This window comes from Elephantulus edwardii, unplaced genomic scaffold (genome assembly GCF_000299155.1).
Source record: "Elephantulus edwardii isolate Elephantulus edwardi_28Jun2011 unplaced genomic scaffold, EleEdw1.0 scaffold00063, whole genome shotgun sequence".
NCBI lineage: Eukaryota > Metazoa > Chordata > Mammalia > Macroscelidea > Macroscelididae > Elephantulus > Elephantulus edwardii.
Window position 1 is genome coordinate 5,820,335 of NW_006399813.1, and position 18,507 is coordinate 5,838,841.

Sequence of the window (18,507 nt, forward strand, 5' to 3'; positions counted from 1 at the left end):
ATTGAGCTATTGGGTGTTGGATTTCGGTATCTCAAGAGGAGTTCATGGCTTTGAGCTTTCGAGTTTGAAAATATCTGTGCCTTTGTAATTGAACCATGACTCAGCCTGCCATATTTTTCTTGGGTCACAGTTGCTTTCCCTCTAAACTTATTTAGACACATCTCTATTAATCTTCAGGTCTTGGATATTACTGTAAAGGAGTCTAAGACCAATCTGGTTCTCTCTCCTACTTTGTTAGAAGAGTTACTTTTTCTCCAGTCTTTCTAAAAAAATTATTTATCCTTAAGGTTCAAAGATGTAAACGTCGTCCATCTTTATGTTGGCTGTTCTAGTTACATTATTTCTCATACATAGCGTGCCTTTTTAACTTGTAGATTTAGTTCTTTGATTGTAGACAAATTTCCTCTATTATGTTTTTTTATAGGGGAGGGACTTTTTTTTTCAATTGCATTTAACTTCCCTGTCATTTCTAGTGAATCGCTCAAGCTCCTTTTTAGATGTGATTAAGATTTTAATACACTTTTTAGTGTGAAAAATCTCACACATGTATAAAAATAGAGAGATTAATGTTATGAACCCCCATGTACACATCACCCCACTTGAATATCATCTGTTCACAGCCAGTCTTGTTACATCTACATTCAAGCCACATTCCTAGTCCCCTCCACTGCTTTGAATCAAAGACCCACACATTATTCCTCCTTGAATATTTCAGTATGTATCTCTAAGAGATAAGGACTCTTAAAAATGCAAACATTAATAAGTTTTTAATCCATTTATTAAGTATGTAATAGCATTTCTTTGTTGTGCCTGACAAGCAATTTCTTTGCTCCAGAGGAGCTATGGGTAGCAACAATTTCTGGCTCTCAAAATCAGGAAGACGAAACTGAGACAGCAGGCCAAGAGCTCTCTCCGATGCAGCATGGTGGCACCTTGGGTTGGGCAATAGGAGCATGAATTGCGTAGGCAGGATGTTCCTGTTGGTCCCCGGGTGCTCTTTTGAGTTTCTGGTGCTCACATGAACTGTGGAGGAACAGGAGGAGGGTCCAAAATGTATAGTTTCTTTTCCATCAAGAAGTGAAACTTAGACCTTTTCTGATTTAATAACCACAAAGAAGGAGCTGAATGGCTTGAAGACTCTGTGTTCTTGTGCTGCCTTTGGTGGTCATGTGGTTTATTTCAGAGCTTTTTAAGCTGTAGCTCAAGATACTTTCTAGCAGGTCATGGAAACAAGCTTGTGGGTTACAACTGGCATCTAAAACGTGTCACAGTTTATGGAATGTACTGTGGATGAGTATTGCTTCATGAAACGTTTGTTTTTAGAGGTGTACGCATCATTGATTTTTATTTTTTCTTTCTACTTCTTCCACTTTCCAGTTTGTGTAGGGGTGGCATTTTGGACTTCCATGCCCTGGCTACAGAGTCAGACTTTGCTCCCCATGTTGATATCAACTCTTACATGATTGCATTGGCTTTTCGCTGCTGTCACATTCAAGAAGGAATGATTAAAGGCTGTTTCCGCACCTTACCACAGCACACATTTAAAAATGAAGAGTTAAAGACAGGGAGGATGAGGACTTTGATTGGAGAGGTTAAGAAATGTGAGGCTTTCTCTTGTTAACCAGTCAGCACTGCCAGACATCGTAGACTCATGAGTGTAGGACAGTGGTTGCACTCTCGTTTTAGAATTGAGCACATCTAGGTTCACATCCTGTCTCAGTCTGTTTTTATCTGGTGACTGTGGGCAGTTAACGGATCTGCCTTAACCTCCACTACCCTTCATCTGTGATGTGGAATAATCGTGGTGAACTTTTAACAGGGGCTTACTAGGTACCAGATACACAGCGATCCCTTTATCCTCTTCTTTTCTTCACAATAAGGCAAATGAAGTAGCAGCTGTTGCAAACTCCATTTTGTACATCATGAAACCAACTTAAGACAGCTGAAGTGACATGTGTAAGAATACGCAAGCAGCAAAGGGAAAGCCAGAAAGAAACCCATCTTTCTGAATGTAGTCTGCTTTTTACAGCATAAGGGCTGTGAGGTGTCTTGAAGATTCATTGAGATAATGTGCTTGAAGGGCAAAGTAATCTGACAGTGCAGTGTTTGCTGTGCAGAGCTGATGACCAAAAAGTCAGCACTTTGAATCCATCAGCAGCTTCTCAGGAGAGAGATGAGCAGGCTGCCTGTGCAAAGATTTCATCTCCGACACCTGGTAGAGGGTTGCCACAAGTTGGTGTCAACTCGCTGCCAGTGGATTTTGGTTCTTAGCATACAGAAAGCACATAGTAAATTGTACCTGCAGTTATTCTTAAACACATAGAACATGCACGTCTATAATTTTTGTGACAATATTTTTCCATAGAAAATGAACTGCAGTCAAATAAATCAGCCATTTAAAACGTAACCAGCTACTTACAATGAAGGCTTAGGCTTTGAAAAACATTTAGTTGGCTATTCTCAAGCTGAAAGAAAGTCCTTTGCCCTGGGCTGCTTCAGCTCCAGGACTGATGGATCAGAAAGCTGGACTAGGTAGATGATAAGTGCTGTAGTTTGGGTTCCCTGGGAATTAGAGCCAGCAACAAGAGCTTGTGTGCTGTCAATTTATTTAGAAGACCTATCCCACAGAAATGGGAATGAAAGGAGAGGAGAGTGAGACACAGAAAGACAGGGAGCTGTTAGTCTATCTCATGACCACCCTGTACACAGTAGGTTGGCCCTCCAGCAGCATAAACAACTGAGAACAGCCTTTGCAGGTAGAGCTGGACAAGCCACTTGCATCAGCCTGCACGGCGACTGTGTGCCTCGTGGTTGATGCATTAGCAGGATCCAGCACTGCAGGCGGTCCATAGAGATGGCCTCCTGCTTGCGTAAGTTCATGAACTCCATGTCCAGTTCTCTTAAACTTTCTGCAGTTCTAGACATTTTTTACATTTTTATTATTGTTACTATTACTCTTCTTTTCCTTCTCCTCCTCCTCCTTCTTATTCTCAGTCCATCTTTCTCTTCTGCCTTCCACCATGTCTCTTTTATTTCCGAATGTTCTTTCCAGATCGTTGTGTTCGCTTTCACAGTTAACTTCCTCCCATTAATGATTCCCAAAAGGTCTGTTTCTAGATTTGACCACTCCTGAGCATGACCTTTCTCATTCTCCAGAATGATAATAAAATGACTCTTTCCAACTGGATGTCCCCTAAGTGCTTCAAAGGTCAAGTGAATCTCTTTGTTCTCCTTAATCATCTTTATTTCTTTTCCCAGCAAGGAAAAGGTACTTGGTTTATGCTTGTTGAATTAAACCTGGAACAGTGTATCAGAGCTGTATGCTAAGCTGGGGCTCTCACAAAATTATATACCTCCCAAAACCAGCTCTCTCTGAATTAAGGCGTTGTATTCTAATACTGGGTTGTTTTAAATTGTGCTAGAGCCATGAATGGTGTGTACTTTGTCATTGTCTTGTGCTATATTGCACATATTTGAGTTGACAGGCTCTTCAGGAGTTGGTTGGTAGTGATCTCTTTGGATTTTGATTCTACCTATGCAGTTCTGCTTTTTAAGACTCATCTTGCTTTGTCTGCAGTTTGCAGATTCCTCTTGGACTGTGCCTCTGTCTGCTTTGCCTCGTGGATACACAGAGCCCTCTGTGCTGACACCAGCAGAGAGGTTTTTCACCCTATCTATCCATACTTCTCTGCATGAACTCCTAAGTTTCAGTACTTCATTCACAGCCTCCTGAGTTTGACTTACCCTTCCTCACTTTGCTAACTTCAGTCTTCCCCATCCTTCATCACCTTCACTTTCTTAAATCCTTCCTGGCTTAAAGCCTGAAGACCAATCCATATCCATCTCACTCAATGAAAATTCTTTCTTTCTCTCTGAATATAGTCTTGAACTGTTATTTTGACAGTGAACACACATGATCTTAATCCTGTTGAATACTTCGCATTTAGTCTATTGTTTTTAGATTGCATTATAATCTCCTTGAGAGCAAGACCGTGTTTTAACATTGTCCAGTGGTGTTGCACTCAGATTTTGCACAGAGAAGATGTAAGAAAAGTATTTGGGGAATTTATCAGCTGATTTTTGTGATTCTGGGGACTGACTTCCAGTTTGCCTTTAACTATGAATTGGACCTTAAACTGGGTGACTTTTTTGAGAGGAGCTATTGGTCTTCTTATTCCAAATCTTCAGTTTTGTAGTACAAGTTAATTCTCGATTTTGGACCTTGAAGATTTGTTTCTTTAACATCTTAGGCAAGGCCCAGGAGCTAACTAACATCATTACTTTGGCATTTGATGTGGCATCTTGTTAGCTCGAGATCTTTTTGTCCTTGTGTTTCTTTTGAGTCACTTGAAAGAGCCGAGGTGGCCTGCCAGAGCAATAAAATCCAAAAACCAAAAGCCATTGACTTTGGGTTAAGTCCAATTTATAGTAGCCGTAAAGTCAGAGTAGAACTTCTCCACAGGGTCTGCGAGGCCTTAAATCTCTATGGAAGCACACCCTCACATGTTCTCCTTTAGAGCAGCAGCTGTTGTTCTGTGGATCATTGAGTTGGAACTAACCCATAGCTGAGCCTCTCATGGGTTTTCAGAAGCAGTAAATGTCATGGAAGGAGATTGCCCATCCTTTTCAGGTGGAGCAGCTGGTGGATTCAAACTTTAGAGCACTAGTGGATTTGAAATATTGCCTGTTCAATTAGTAGCTGAGTGCTTAACCACTTCACCACCAGGGCCCTTTATCAGGGCAGTAGGGATCATGAAAGTTCCTTGAGATATCACTCCCTACACCCTTCTACTCCCTGGGCTTTATGACATTTCTTTCTGTGTGTTCACTTGGGGAATGGAAAGTTAATAAATGACAGAGCATCCTTTGGGGAATCTTAGGACTGGATTTCTCCTCTTCTTTCACACTGACAGGCTTCTTTTTGACCTTCAGAGGTGCACACATTCTTTTTAGGTAGTATGGAATCCATGCAGATAGAGTAGAAGTTCTTTCTTTCACAGCTTTGGAACTGCTTGCTAAATAAGGTAGATATTTCTGAAGATGGCCTAACTTCTATTGGAGAGAAAAGGAAGCCAGGGAATCCAAGACCCTCGTTGGTGTTCCTACCTCTAAGATTCCTATTTTACCTTTGAACTCAAGGAGGTCTCACATGCAGCCAGTTTGTTTACCACTGTAAAGGATGGGATCGTTTGGGATCACTGGATTTCAGATCACTGGCGTTAAAGTATGTTTTGTGGCTGATGGCTAGTGTCACAGTGCTCAGGGGTTTTTCCACTCATGGAATTCTCCTACTCGTTTTGACCTCTGTTCTGTTCAGCCAGCATTGCTCGTTAATGCTTGCTCCGTCTCTTAATTTAGTAGGCCTCGGAATCCATCCAGCACACCTCCTCCACTCTGGTCTTTCCTCAGCCCTGTTTACTGTTTTCATCATGACACAACTTTCATCAGCTCCAATTCTGGCAGCACTGCTCTGTTGGCCTCTAGCGCTGCTCCTCCCATGGGCCTTATCTCTGACCTAGCCTTGACAACACCCTTTGTCCTGTCAGGCCATTTTCCTGACTGCCCCACAAATGACCAAGCTTAACATTCCCGTCTCTTGGCTTATGCCACTTTCTTCTAGAATATTCTCTCTTCTGTTAACAAAATTCTAAATATCCTCCAATACAAATTCAGGCATCTATTTCTTTTTTTGTCTTCCACTTCTTTCTTTCCATAAATTTGAGGAACTACTACATCCCAGGTACTGTTTATCTAAGAGTACAGTGGGGAACAAAATAGACCTGTTTCTACCTTTCAAAAAGTTTATAATCTTCTTCAAGAAACCTTACTTTAATTATACTGGTCTCTACTTATCTTCCTAAATACTCGATTTCTTTCTTTTTCTTTTTTTTTACTAGTAGACTTTGTAATTTCCTGTACTTATCGTATACAACAACAAATGTAATTCATATAGTTCATAATTATAAGTCTTGTATAATTATATACTATCTAATTATTACAGCCTTGACATTTTATTTTATATCTTTACAACTAGATTGCAGATTCCTCGAGAACAGGAATTTTCATATTTCCAAACACTTCAGAATCTCTCATTCCATCCACTAGGAACTCCTTTGTTTATAAGGACCAAAAGCCCAATGTAAACTGTTTTAAGCAAAAAAGTGAATGAGTTGGCTGGTGTGACTAAATGGCCCAGGGTTAGGACTGGCTCTTGGCCATGACTGGATTTAGGCGCTCGTGTTCCCTTTTCCTCATCTCTCAGTTCTGTTTCATTTGAATGAACTTTATTCTCAAATAAGCTTTTCTGTTCATGGTGACAAGGTAATGGCAGCAGCTTCAGGCCGTCACCGTCATGGCCCCAGGTAGAGATGGCCTCCAGCCAAGGCCCACCATCTCTGGAGAGGACAGGAGTAGAATCAGCCTTACCTATCATGTGATTGAGTGTGGAGAGAACACAGCTGCCAGGAAGGGTATTGACCACATTCATGTTGTTGGTTGGCTGACTGGAGTAACTCATAGGATATATCTATGGGTATTTCTGTGTTGCGTTTAGTAGGGTGAAGTAATGAGGTCAGAAGACTCAGTCATATTCCCTGAGGAAGAATATTTGGCATTTTCTTGGGACGCTGCTTCTTCTAGCTAAGTAGTCACGTAAGCCACTGAGCCATGTGGTATGGCCAGCAGATTGAGGAAGGGGGCTGGGTGTACCCTCTCTCTGCTCTCACGGATCATGCCTATTCATTCATATTAGTATTTCTTCTTGCTTGTCAGGTTTTCACTTGTTTCTTTTCAACTACCCTGCTGACTGTAAGGGCTGACTTTTGTCTCTATGTTCCTGGAACGTCTCTCTCTCCCTCTCATTGGCCTAGAGGCAGAACTGATTCACAGTTGCCTTGTCATTGGTTTCCGAGGCTGTAAATTGCCCATCTTCCTCCCATGGACGCCCTGGTGGATCCAGACCACAGAGAGGCACTGCCTTTGGGGGAGCAGCCAACTCCCTGCAGATTGCGGCCACCAGAGCTCTCCCAGAATACCTCTCTGTATCAGCCCACTATTATGGAGTCAATCCTGATTCATCACAACCCTCCCTCAGGTTTCTGAAGTTGTAAATCTTTCTGTCTTCTGTGAGACAATTGGGGGATTTGAATCCTTGACTTTTCAGTGAACAGCCCAACACATAACTTGCTATGCCTCCAGGGCTCCTTATTCAAATGAATAAAATAGGTAAGAAAGGTACTGATATAGGAATCCAGAGACTTGGATTCCAATCCTAGATCTGTAACTGAATACTTGAGTCTTCTTCGATGATCCCTTCCTTTCTCTAGACTTCTAGTCTTTCATCTGTCCATCAAGGATTTTTTTAAGGGCCCTCCCCCTACGGTGAGTTTGTCGCCATGAAGTTTATAGAAAGGCAAACCAGCAGGGCCAAGAGTGAGACTTGGCAGGGCGCTCTGGCATTTTATTTCCTGGGGAGCAGTTTTGAGAGGGACTGATTACTGTTGTGATAAGCGGTCTTGTAAGAGATAGGGCGAGTTGAGCCACATGAAAGCCTCAATTGTATTCTTATATAACACTCTCTGGAAAGGTACAAGGAATTAATATTCCTGAGATGGCTGAGGTGACATCATGTGTTTGTGAAAAGGCTGAAAGCAAGTGAGGCTGATTCTTGTGGAAAAAGATGGGCAGTCAGGCCAGGCTCCCAGTGGGGAGTGGGTGCTGATCTCATGCTCCGTGTGCTGTGAACAGAGCCTGGGGGGGAGTCGCAGCTCCTGCCCTCTTGGTGCCTGCACATCAAGGAGAAGGGAAGGGCAGGCTTGTGTTACGCTCCTGAAAGATTACGGTCTCTGTCTCAGCCTGCCCTTTAGCCCCTTTTTCTCCTCAGAAGTGGGATTCGTAGGAGGCTCCATATGACTTAATCAGAGAAAATCCCCAAAGAAAGAATTTTGAGAGAAGTCAAAAAGCACTTTATCAGGAGGGACTAGTCCTTGGAAAAAGGACATCATGCTTGGGAAAGTAGGTCAGTGCAGGAGAGGAAGACCCTCAATGTGATGGCCTGACAGAAATTGCAGCCATGGAATTAAGCACAGCAAAGGCTGAGAATGCGGCAAGGTTTCGACCTGTGTACACAGGGTAATGGTAGTCAGAGTTGACACCAAACATGGCACATGGAATGACAGCAGCTTCCAACAAACAGCACTATCTCTAGATTGAAAGGCTGTCAAAAAACAAAGCAAAACAAAAACCAAACAAACCTCAAACCCATTGTTGTCATGTTGGAACTGACTCATAGCTGACCCTCCAATAGGTTTTCAGAGACTATAAATCACATTGGAAGAGACTGCCCATCTTTCTCCCTTGGAGACACTGATGGATTCGAACCACCAGAGAGAGGCACCACCTTTGGGTTAGCGTCACAATGCGTCCCCTGCACTCTGCCAACTGGTGAATTCCCTGCATGTACCCCAGAGGACTCACCCACCTGCTGTGATGGGCGTTAAGAGTTTGTCTGCATTGTTTATTGCTGTGGCAGGACCCTAAGTATTTTTGTTAAATGATTAGTATTCTATGAAGGTATGTTTGTCTTCCAGTTTTGACCATGGAGCATCTATCTAAAAAAGCAAACAGAGGCTTCTTCTAGCTCCCAGGACAGGTGGAGTCAGTACTTAAACTGTGACCAAGTCAGACACAAAACCAGCATTTCTCGGCAAAAGCTCTGCTGGACATGTCTGCTGATTCTGGGTCTGAACTCCTGCGTAGACACACACTTCTTGCCAGGTTTTGATCTGACACCCTTCGGAAATAATGGAACAGTTGATTGGCCAGTGGAGTTGAGTGTCACGGCCAAGCCTGCTGTCCAGAGGGGGCAGTTTCCAAGGTTTGCTTGGGGAATATTCAGTGCAGAGCTGAGACTGAACCCAGGTAAGTGTCTAGTGGACCTCCTTCCCCTTTGCTGGCATGGTGGTGCTCAACAGGGCATACTATTTGATGGGGTTAATTTTCTTAGAAAATCTATTTTGAAACATTGAAACATAATTCATATACCATAAAATTTGTTCTTTCAAAGTGTGTAGTTTAGTTTTTTAGTATATTCACAGACTTGTGCAACTCTCTTCTTTCTTGTTGTTAGCCGCTGAGTCAGCCCCTGACTCCTGATAACCCCAGGATCACTGCTGTGATCCATCCTTTTTTAAAAAAATAATCTTATTAATTTTAATGAACATTTACAGAGACTTTGGATTTCCATTCATTCATTTTTGCACTTTTCTCCCTGCCCACTCCTTCCCCCCAGTTCGCTCTTCTCTTTTTAGAAGTTGGTTTCTCTGCTGAAATCCCGCTCAGGATCATAGCAGCATTCAAAGCCTCCACTGACAGATAGGTGGTGCTGTGCTTGAGAAGCATTGGTGGGGAATTGGTTTAGATAACTTCTATGGCATGTCCTATGAATTATGGTGAGATTTCCACCACTGAACCATCACAACCATCACTACTTCTGAATTCCCCGCTTAATTTTCACTTAAATCTTGGGAGGGCGGAATATGAGCCAAAGATCAACTCTACACCTTCAGAAACTTGCTTGAAAACTTTGGTACCTCTTACAAGGAATGTGGCAATCTTTGATGGTGGTGATTGTTGTTAGGTGCCTTCGAGTTGAGTACACCTCATAGCGACCCTATAAACAAAAGACCTGAACCCTGGTCTATCCTGCACCATCCTCACACACAACAGCCCATTGCAGCAGTCACCGTGTCAATCTACCTGGTCAAGGGGCTTCCTCTCCTTCGCCGACCCTCCACCCTTCCCAGTCTTTGATTAGGTTGAGTCAGAACTGGCCCATAGCAGATGCTCCAGTGGGTTTTCAGAAGCAGTAAATCACGTAGAAGAAAATGTACCTTGGAACAGCTGGTAGATTTGAACCATGTACCTTTGCATTGGCACTACACTTCCTTACCACTAACCCACTAGAGCTCCCTTTGGTTTAGTATCATTTGTTGCTTGATTTCTTTTTTGCCTGTTACTGATGACTTTGAAATCTTCAGTATTCAGGTTGAATTTATTATTACCATCACTTGGTTATAATTAAAAATATTACAAGCAGAAGCAAGAAAAGTATTCTTTTCTCTCCTTTGCTTCTTTATTGTCAGGCAAAGCTTCATTAGTGCAGGTCCTGACCCTGTCACCTAGCACAGAGCCTAATATACTTAAAATAGGGGCTCACTGATGATGTACTAAGTAAATGAGCTGAGTTAGCTTCCTAGGGGGATAATCTTTGGCATATACCACTCCAGATTGTTGATAGTGACCAGTATCCAATTATCCAATAATCAAGGAAAGTATGGACTTGCTTGGGCTTTTGTTATTAATCTGTAATAAACAATTTCATATCTTTACACCACATCACCATACCGTCTATGTATGGCTAGAATCTCCATCTCTCTCTCTCTGCTAAACCCGTAGCTCCTTCCCACAGATTCAGAGCCTCTTTACAAATTTATAACCCCTGACTGACATGGAATAAACAGTTTCTCATCTTTCCACTGTATCTTTGAAACCCATGTGAAATTGTTCACTACAGATTAGTGAGTAAGCACAAGTAGCCCTGTGCTTACCTGGCTTCCTGGATAAGCCTCCCATGATGGTGCCTTTTTAGTGCGTTAGCTTTGTGGATGGCCAAGGAGTTCTTTGAGATACTGCTGCATATTGAAACCAAGAGCTAGACTCCTCATGTTGTTCTAGGGACAGAACCTAACAAGATCCCTCCACCCCCATAGCTCAGGTGCTCTCTTCCAACTCTAAGCTGGCTTTGTAAGTCTGTCTTGAGTTGGCGTGGGGAACCACAGTACTTGTGGGTTGTTCTGAGTGAGTAGTGTGTGTCTGTTGGGGTACACACGTGTGCGTGTGCATGCTCGCCTAAACACTTGCGGGGACTGTGGGGAATTCTTTCGTGTTTGCATCAATTGCCCCTTTCTTCTTTATGCCCTTGTGGTTGGTTAGGAGGCCAGAGTGCAAAGGGGCCTTTGGACTGGGCACATGGCCCAGGCGCGCTGGCATTCAGTGGCCCATTGTTTCCTGCCCCTTATGTGCATGAACAGAGCACTGGGACTGGCACAGCTGTTTTCTTGGGAACCATAGTTTGTCTTTGCAGCAGCAACAACAGTAGTAGTAGCAGCAGCAGCAGCAGCAAAAGCCTGAGGCAGCACATTCTGCACTGGACAGGACAGCCATTCATTCTGTCATAGAGCTGCAGGCCCTGGGGGCAGAGTGGCCAGAGTTTCACTTAAATGTCTTGATAACTGGGGTGACAGCAAAGGAGGCTTCTCCCTCAAGGCAGGTTGGGGCGGAGGAGGATGCTTAGTGGTGTCATCTCACAAGTGAACCAAGTGGCAGGAGGTATCTTTTAGTGAAGACTTTTCTTTTCCTGGCTCAGGGGTGGGGCTGTCACTTTCTCAGTTGCTCTTGTCCTCTGGGCTTACTGGCAGGGTGTGCTCATGGGATAAGGAAAGTGCTTCCTCTTCAGCTGCCTAGTAGAGGAGATCTAGGAAGCAGGGAAGGGGTCCAGGCTGGGTGTGGGCTAGTTGGAAACCCCGGTGAGCTTGTGACTCAGCGGGCTGGTTCAGACTCAACTCAGGAACTGAATCACCCTCAGCTGCCAGGCCAAGAGGCTCTTCCAGTGGCGGGAGCCTTCATGCCTACACTGTACTAAAAAGTGTCCAGAAACTCCACACTGGTGTTTGTATTTCTCTTGCTTTCCTGCTCCCACTGCTCAGCCTCTTTGAGAAGCCGGTTGTGACTGTAGAATCACTTGACCCATAGCTAACCTCTGGTGGGTTTCAGAAGCAGTAAATCACACAGGAGGACATTGGTCATCTTTCTGCCTAGGGGCAGCTGGTGGATTCAAACTGTGTGCCTTTGCACTGGTAGTGCAGTTCCTTACCACTGAGTCACCCAGAGCTCCCTTTTGAGAAAGCAGGCAATCTTCAGTCAGCTTTAGCTTGATGCCGATCTCATTGCATACCCCTTTGGTTAATTCCTTAATTCTGCTTGCCTCCATTGTCTCACCTATGCAGTCAGGAGGGTTGGAATTCCCTTTTAGACTATTTGTGAGAAGTAAGCAGATGATGGATGTAAAGGACCATAAAAGGCCTGAGGATGGGATGTAGTTGGCTCTGTGCTGCCCCCTTATTGTAGCACCTGGAAAGCCAGGACAAGTCTGAATGCTTTGGCTGGATATGCTCACAGACCCTCTAAGCACCCTGTGAGCTACTTGTCTCTTACAACGGGCGTGGCCTCCTTCTAGAACTTCATGGGCATCACGGGAATCTGTCCTAGCCCTCTTGTTTCGTTTTGTTTTTGGGTTGGGGTGGGTTTCATCCTTTCTTGCGTGTTCCATTTTTGCATTTCTGGAGATTAAGTTGTGAATGAGTTTCAGGTGGGAGCTGACGGCCCCACTGCCATCCACATCCCCTTGTAATGTTGCAGGCTGGGGTGCTGAAAGAGCCTTTCAGACCGTGAGGACCCGTTCTTATTTTTGTGGACAAGTTTCTAAGGAAGCATTTGAATGCCCTCTCCTCTCAGTCTGCCCACCCAGTGACTACCACTGCCAGCTTTTCATTATTAGATAGAAGATGGGCAGATACCTCTAGGAACAGTCTCAACATTATGCCTTTGAGAGGCCCAGAAATCTCTGGCAGGAACTAGGTGCCTGGCATGACCTCTGCGACTCTCCCCCACCTCTTCCACACACCCTTGTAATCAGACTCTGAAAAACTCAGAACAAGAGAGCTTTGATGAGTGATGAGGTAGGCGGCTTTTCTGCACAGCCTTCTGTCTGCTAGCAACAATCCGATGGTGCTCAGTTTCAGTTCAGGTGAGGTTACTTCAGGGTTGCTTGGCATTGGTGTTGGCGAGGGGGAGGTTGAGTGATGAAGAAGGTGAGAACTGTATTTACAGGTCACCAGACATTGCCCACAAAGGACCAGGCTTGTGCTATAGGCCCATGCCTCTAAAAGCAGAAACGCAGAGATGAGGTTAGATGACAGAACCCCACCTGGGCACATTTTATCACGTATCCCTATTTGCTTCATAATTGGAGTGTTTGGCAATCTTTGGAAATCCTAGCTCCAATCCTGGAAATGCCTCTAATATGTCTGCACCGTAGATGAGACACTGGATCCCCCTGTGCAGCCCATAGCATAACACACCAGCAGGATATGTCCTTACAGCTGTATGATCTGGGAGTGAATTTGGAGCATGCATAAGGAAAGGCATAATATAGGTTGTTTGTTTTCTCTCATGATCTAGTGGGTAAGGGGTTGCCCTCTCAACAAACACAAAGGCTGGTGGTTCGAATGTACCAGCTGCTCTGAGGGGAAAAGACGGGCAGTCTCCTTTGTGATTTACAGCCTCTGAAAACCCACTGGAAGGTTAGCTGTGCGTCAGTTACAACTGGATGACAACGAGTAAGTGAGTGTGTGTTTGAGATTGGAATCATCGTCCCGGCCTAATGTGTTCGAACTCAGTGTGTGGGAGAAGAGAATGAAAGAAATGACTTCTGTTTTGACTTAGGTGGGTTTGGGTCATAACTTCTGCAGGCCATGTATTGCAGATTGTCTCTAAGCCGAAAGCCAGCAGTCTTTCGCAGATCGCTTCCGGTGGGTGCCTGCTACGCTCCTATCTTGTCAGTGTCTTTGATCTGTAACAAAGGAAGCTCTGGTAGGTAAGAACCATACTGTGATCCCCAAGGCATGTGATTAGAATCCACCAGCTGTTCTGTGGGAAAAGGATGGACAGTCTCCTTCTGTACAGTTTAGTGCCTCTGAAAACCCACAGAAGGGTCAGTTGTGGGTCAGCTTCGACTCCATGACGCACACCAACAATATCTGTAATAAAGGCATTACTGCTTTTGAGGCAGATCTGGCTCATGTGGAGTGGCTATGGCTATTATTCCAAAGGAAAGCTATTTGCTAGCTTTGTATGAAAATACTGGCCTGATCAGAATTCTGCCTCTTTACAGCATGTTGTTGTTATTGTTGTTGTGTACCATCAAGTCAGAACCAACTCTCTGGTGGGTTTTCAGCGGCACTTAATCACATAGGAGGAGATTGCCCATCCTTCTTCCGCGGAACAGCTGGTGGATTTGAACTGTGTGCCCTCAGGAAGCGCAGCTTCTTGCCACTAGGCCACCAGAGCTCCCTCTTTATGGCATTAACAGAAATATTTCTAACTCTAGTATAAAGGAACTGCTGAGGTGTTGATGAGAATGAAGCAATGCAGATATGCGTGATAATGCTGGTAAAAACTCTCTCCAAATCAGCCTTTCGAAGCTTGGTTCACGTGCCGTGATACCAGCAACTATGGAATCTGAGGCACAGTGAATGGGTGGGAGCCTATTTCATTCTTGATGGCTCCCGTTTGACCGTGGGCAGTTTCTCTACTATCTCTGTTAAAATTTCCTCCTCCTCACTCTGCGTCATGCAGTGCTGAGAATGTTTCTGAAATGATGAGAGGAAGTATTTTAGGCAGGAGCAGGCGCTCCAAAGCCAACCTCACTGGGTTAGGATGTCAGGTTCACCATCTGGTTAGTAGCTTGGCTTCAAGACGCAGTTTTCTCATCTTGAAGAAAGTAGCACCCACTTCCTAGGGTGATTGGCACATAGTTCATTTAGTCTCCAGTCCTATATCAGAAGCACAGTAAGTTACTCAGTAAGTGGTAACTCTGCATATGATCTATAATAAGCAGTTTCTCTTAAGTGGGGCAGCAGATTCCTGGTTCACCATATTCTTCTTTGATCTGACAAAGTTCATAGAGTTTTTGGAGGCCCCCCACTCTGTATGGTCAGTTTAAGGTTTGAACTTTCATTGCGATGGTGGTGGTGGTGGGTTTGAGCTCCCCATAATGACTACATGGAAGGGGAGTAGATGTTGTCATAAGTGGCTCTTGATCTAGGCATCTCCCTCTGACCGGTGTCCCTTTGTGTGCTGCAGAGATCCGCACTCAGCTCACAGAACAGATGAAATGCCTGGACCAGCAGTGTGAGCTCCGGGTGCAGCTGCTGCAGGACCTCCAGGACTTCTTCCGGAAGAAGGCTGAGATCGAGATGGACTACTCTCGCAACCTGGAGAAGTTGGCCGAGCGCTTCCTGGCCAAGACCCGCAGCACCAAGGACCAGCAGTTCAAGTAGGGTCCTCTGTGACTATTCCTTTAGAGGTGTTGGGAGGTTCAGTCAGTGGAGGCGGGGGAGGCTACCTAGATCCAGCTGGACTAGTGACCCAGATAATTCGGTGTCTTCACATGGGCCGAGGGCTGAGAGCCCTCAAGGATTTTGCCTTTTTTTCATAGCAGTCTTATGTACAGGTCACCATACCAGAAAGACCAGAATTGATGATGAACCATACTGATAATCAGCAAGCATGTTACATCTCTTCTTTTGTGCGGTGGTTTTGAGTGCTTTGTGTTAACGCCTTTAATCTGGAGAACAACTCTATATGTTATGTACTGTTGTTAAGTGCTGTTGAGTCACAGGCAACCCATAGTGACCCTGTGAAGGAGAGTCCTCAACGCATGTGTGTCTTTCATCCTCTCTCCAGTACTTACTGTTACTCTTCCTAATTTACAGATGAGCAAACTGGAGGTGTAAAAAGTTAAGGAACTTGCCCAGCATTACACACATGCCTCATAAAAGAGCTAGAACCCCTGCAAAGGTTGTCCCTTAAGATCTCAACCACCTGCATCTCTAGTATACATCTGAACTCTTCACTCTGTTCCTATCATTAATGCACTACTGTTTCATCTATAGCAGAGGTTTCTCAGGCCTGGCTGCACAAACGCAAGCCCATACTCCAGACCATTTAAGTCTTACTCTCAGGAATGGGACATGGGTAAGAAACTGTACAAGTCTCCCAAATGTTTCTAGTGAACAGCTGAAGTTGAAGACCACAGTCTACCTGATGCACTATTCTCAGATTTCATCTTCCTGAAGCATGTTGATGATCAGGCAGTTTCTCTGGACAAAACTTTTCCTAATTCCCCCAGTGCCTATGTTCTTGACACTTGAGACGGAGCCTCTTCAACATTGGTAATACCGAGGATGTTAGCACACCTCACCCCAGACCCACTGTAACAAGATCCACTAAAGTGATTGATGTGGTGTAACATTCGTATTTGAGAAGCTTCTCCGTTCAAAAAGGGGCAGACTTCTTGACTCAGCCTTTAGCCCCTCTGCATCTGTCCCTCATGTGCTTTCCCACTTGTTTCCTGTTTCTGGTCCACTATCTCTAAACAGATAGAGTATTCACTCCAATATGCTTTTCGTTCATCCTATTGTTTAAGCTCCTGCACACATTATGTACATTTCTGCATGTCTGAGCCAACCTCCTGTTTTAAGATCTAGCTCAGGTGCTGGCTGGTCCAAGCAACTTTCCTAATAGCTCCAGAGAAAGCATTGTATTTGTTCTTCTCTTAGGCATCAGCTTTCCCTCCTATATATTGCCTTCCCTTGGTGTTGTTCTGTGCTGTTGAATGGGAACTCATAGCTGGCCATCCAGTGGGTTTTCAGAGGCTATAGAGGTAGGAGGCAGTTGCCCATCTTTCTCCCTGGGAGCAGTTGGTGGATTTGAACTGTCTACCTTTAGATTGGCTGTGTAATTCCTTACCCTTGAGGCCACCAGAGCTTCCTTATAAGCCTCTGTACTTCGTCTTCCAGTGTCTGGATTAATATGTGGTAGGTAACAGTTACTTAGTAAAATTATTGAATTAGTAAATGAATTAATGCATTTGTGAATTAATACTAAATGACTCTTACTTTCCCCTATTTTCTGTTATTGTTAATCTCCTTAATAATACAGGGCACAAAGTATCCTTTCCATGCTGGCTCTGAGCAGTGGATATGGAGGTTAAAACTGAGGAGAACATTCAGTTAGACAATACACACTATCAGAGAGGATGAGAACTTCCTTCGCTTGTTTTTTTCCCCTTAGAATTCCTTATCTGTTTCCTTTTTATGATAAGCAATCCTGATAAAATAAATTGGTGTTATAGTATGTGATAATTGAAGACTCAAGGGAAAAATAATTCACTCAAGGAAAAGGATCCATAGATGAATTATTCTCTTCATAACCTCCTACCAAGTTTAAAACAGCATTGCTTTTTGTTGTTGCCGTTGAGTTTTTTGCAACTCATAGCGATCCTATGTACAACAGCCCTAAACCCTGTTCTATCCTGTGCCAGTCACATTGCCTCTGACACACCCATCCCGATTACCCCCGTCACTGAATCAGTCCACCTCATAGAGGGTCTTCCCCTCCTGTGCTGTCCCTCCACCCTCCCAAGCATGATGTCCCTCTCCAAGGACCCGTCTCTCCTTACAACATGTCCAAAGTATGTCAGACAAAGTCCCAGAATCCTTGCCTCCAAGGAGTAGCCTGGTTTAACCCTCTCCAGGATGGATCTGCTTGTTTTCTTGGCAGTCCATGGTACATTCAATACTCTTCTCCAGCACCACAGCTCAAAGGCATCAATTCTCCTATCCTCCCTAGTCATTGTCCAACTCTCTGATGCATAACAAGTGATTGTAAAGACCATGGCCTATATCAGTATACCAATATATTCTCGGTTTCAGAGGCATTTCTCTTACAAATTGAGGTACTATACACATGATAATCTCTAAGCCATCTGATTTGTTTAATTATAGTCACATATGAGGAATAGGGTGTCTTCTCCAAGAGAGAATTGTTTTCACTTCTGGTAAACTTGGTCCCTAGCTCCATTTCCCACCTCCTGGCCTCCAAAATTGGTGCATGCTTCTTGGCAAAGTATTATAAGAGAAAGTCATTGCTTATATCCACAGAGATTCAAACCTGGTTATTGAGAAGATATTTGAATAAAGAAGCAAGTAGAAAATAATTAAGAGATAAGCGGTATTAAATAGGAGATAGGTATGATAAGAAGTCAGTGATAAGTAAGGTATCATCAGAGATAGATAAAGAAATCTGGACTAGGAGAGCTTTCATGAAGCAAGCAGGTCTTCGGTTAGACTGTAAACTTGAAGAATTTGTGTAGGAGCGGTGAGAACAACATGTGCAGGTTAAGAGGAGGCAGGGATATTTGGGGATGAGGAGAGTAAGGGCTAGGGAGGGAGCCAGCTTCACTAAACAGTCAGCCAACAAATATCCGGAGCACATTCCTTATTGTTCCTGGGGCCAGACATTGTGCCTTGGGACACAGCGGTGAGCAAAGTACTGCTTCTTCCACATGATATTCAAGATAGAATGAAGAAATAATAAGCAAATCACACAGCTAGATAATGTCGCATAAAGTGGGGGTAATTAATAATTGTGAGAGGACAGTGCAAGGTGCTGTGAGAACCTAAAGCCGGGTCATTCTATTCCTTTAGCCACAACTTTATAACTAGTTTACTCTAATAGCTTCCCATCCTGAGCTACTGTACTTCTTTAACAGACCCTTTGTTAAATACCTGCTGGCTATTGGGCTCTGTACTGATTCCTGTGGAG

General features: G+C 44.0%; 1 protein-coding gene across 3 annotated transcripts in view; it reads left to right on the forward strand.

Moving 5' to 3' along the window:
* The window catches only part of SRGAP2 (SLIT-ROBO Rho GTPase activating protein 2), a 306,462-nt gene that overhangs the window by 106,048 nt on the left and 181,907 nt on the right, over window positions 1-18,507 (forward strand). For all 3 annotated transcript variants that reach the window (XM_006887926.1, XM_006887927.1, XM_006887928.1), the window contains exon 2: window positions 14,983-15,175. In XM_006887926.1, coding sequence (XP_006887988.1) covers window positions 14,983-15,175 — 193 coding nt within the window. The remainder of the gene's footprint in view (window positions 1-14,982; window positions 15,176-18,507) is intronic.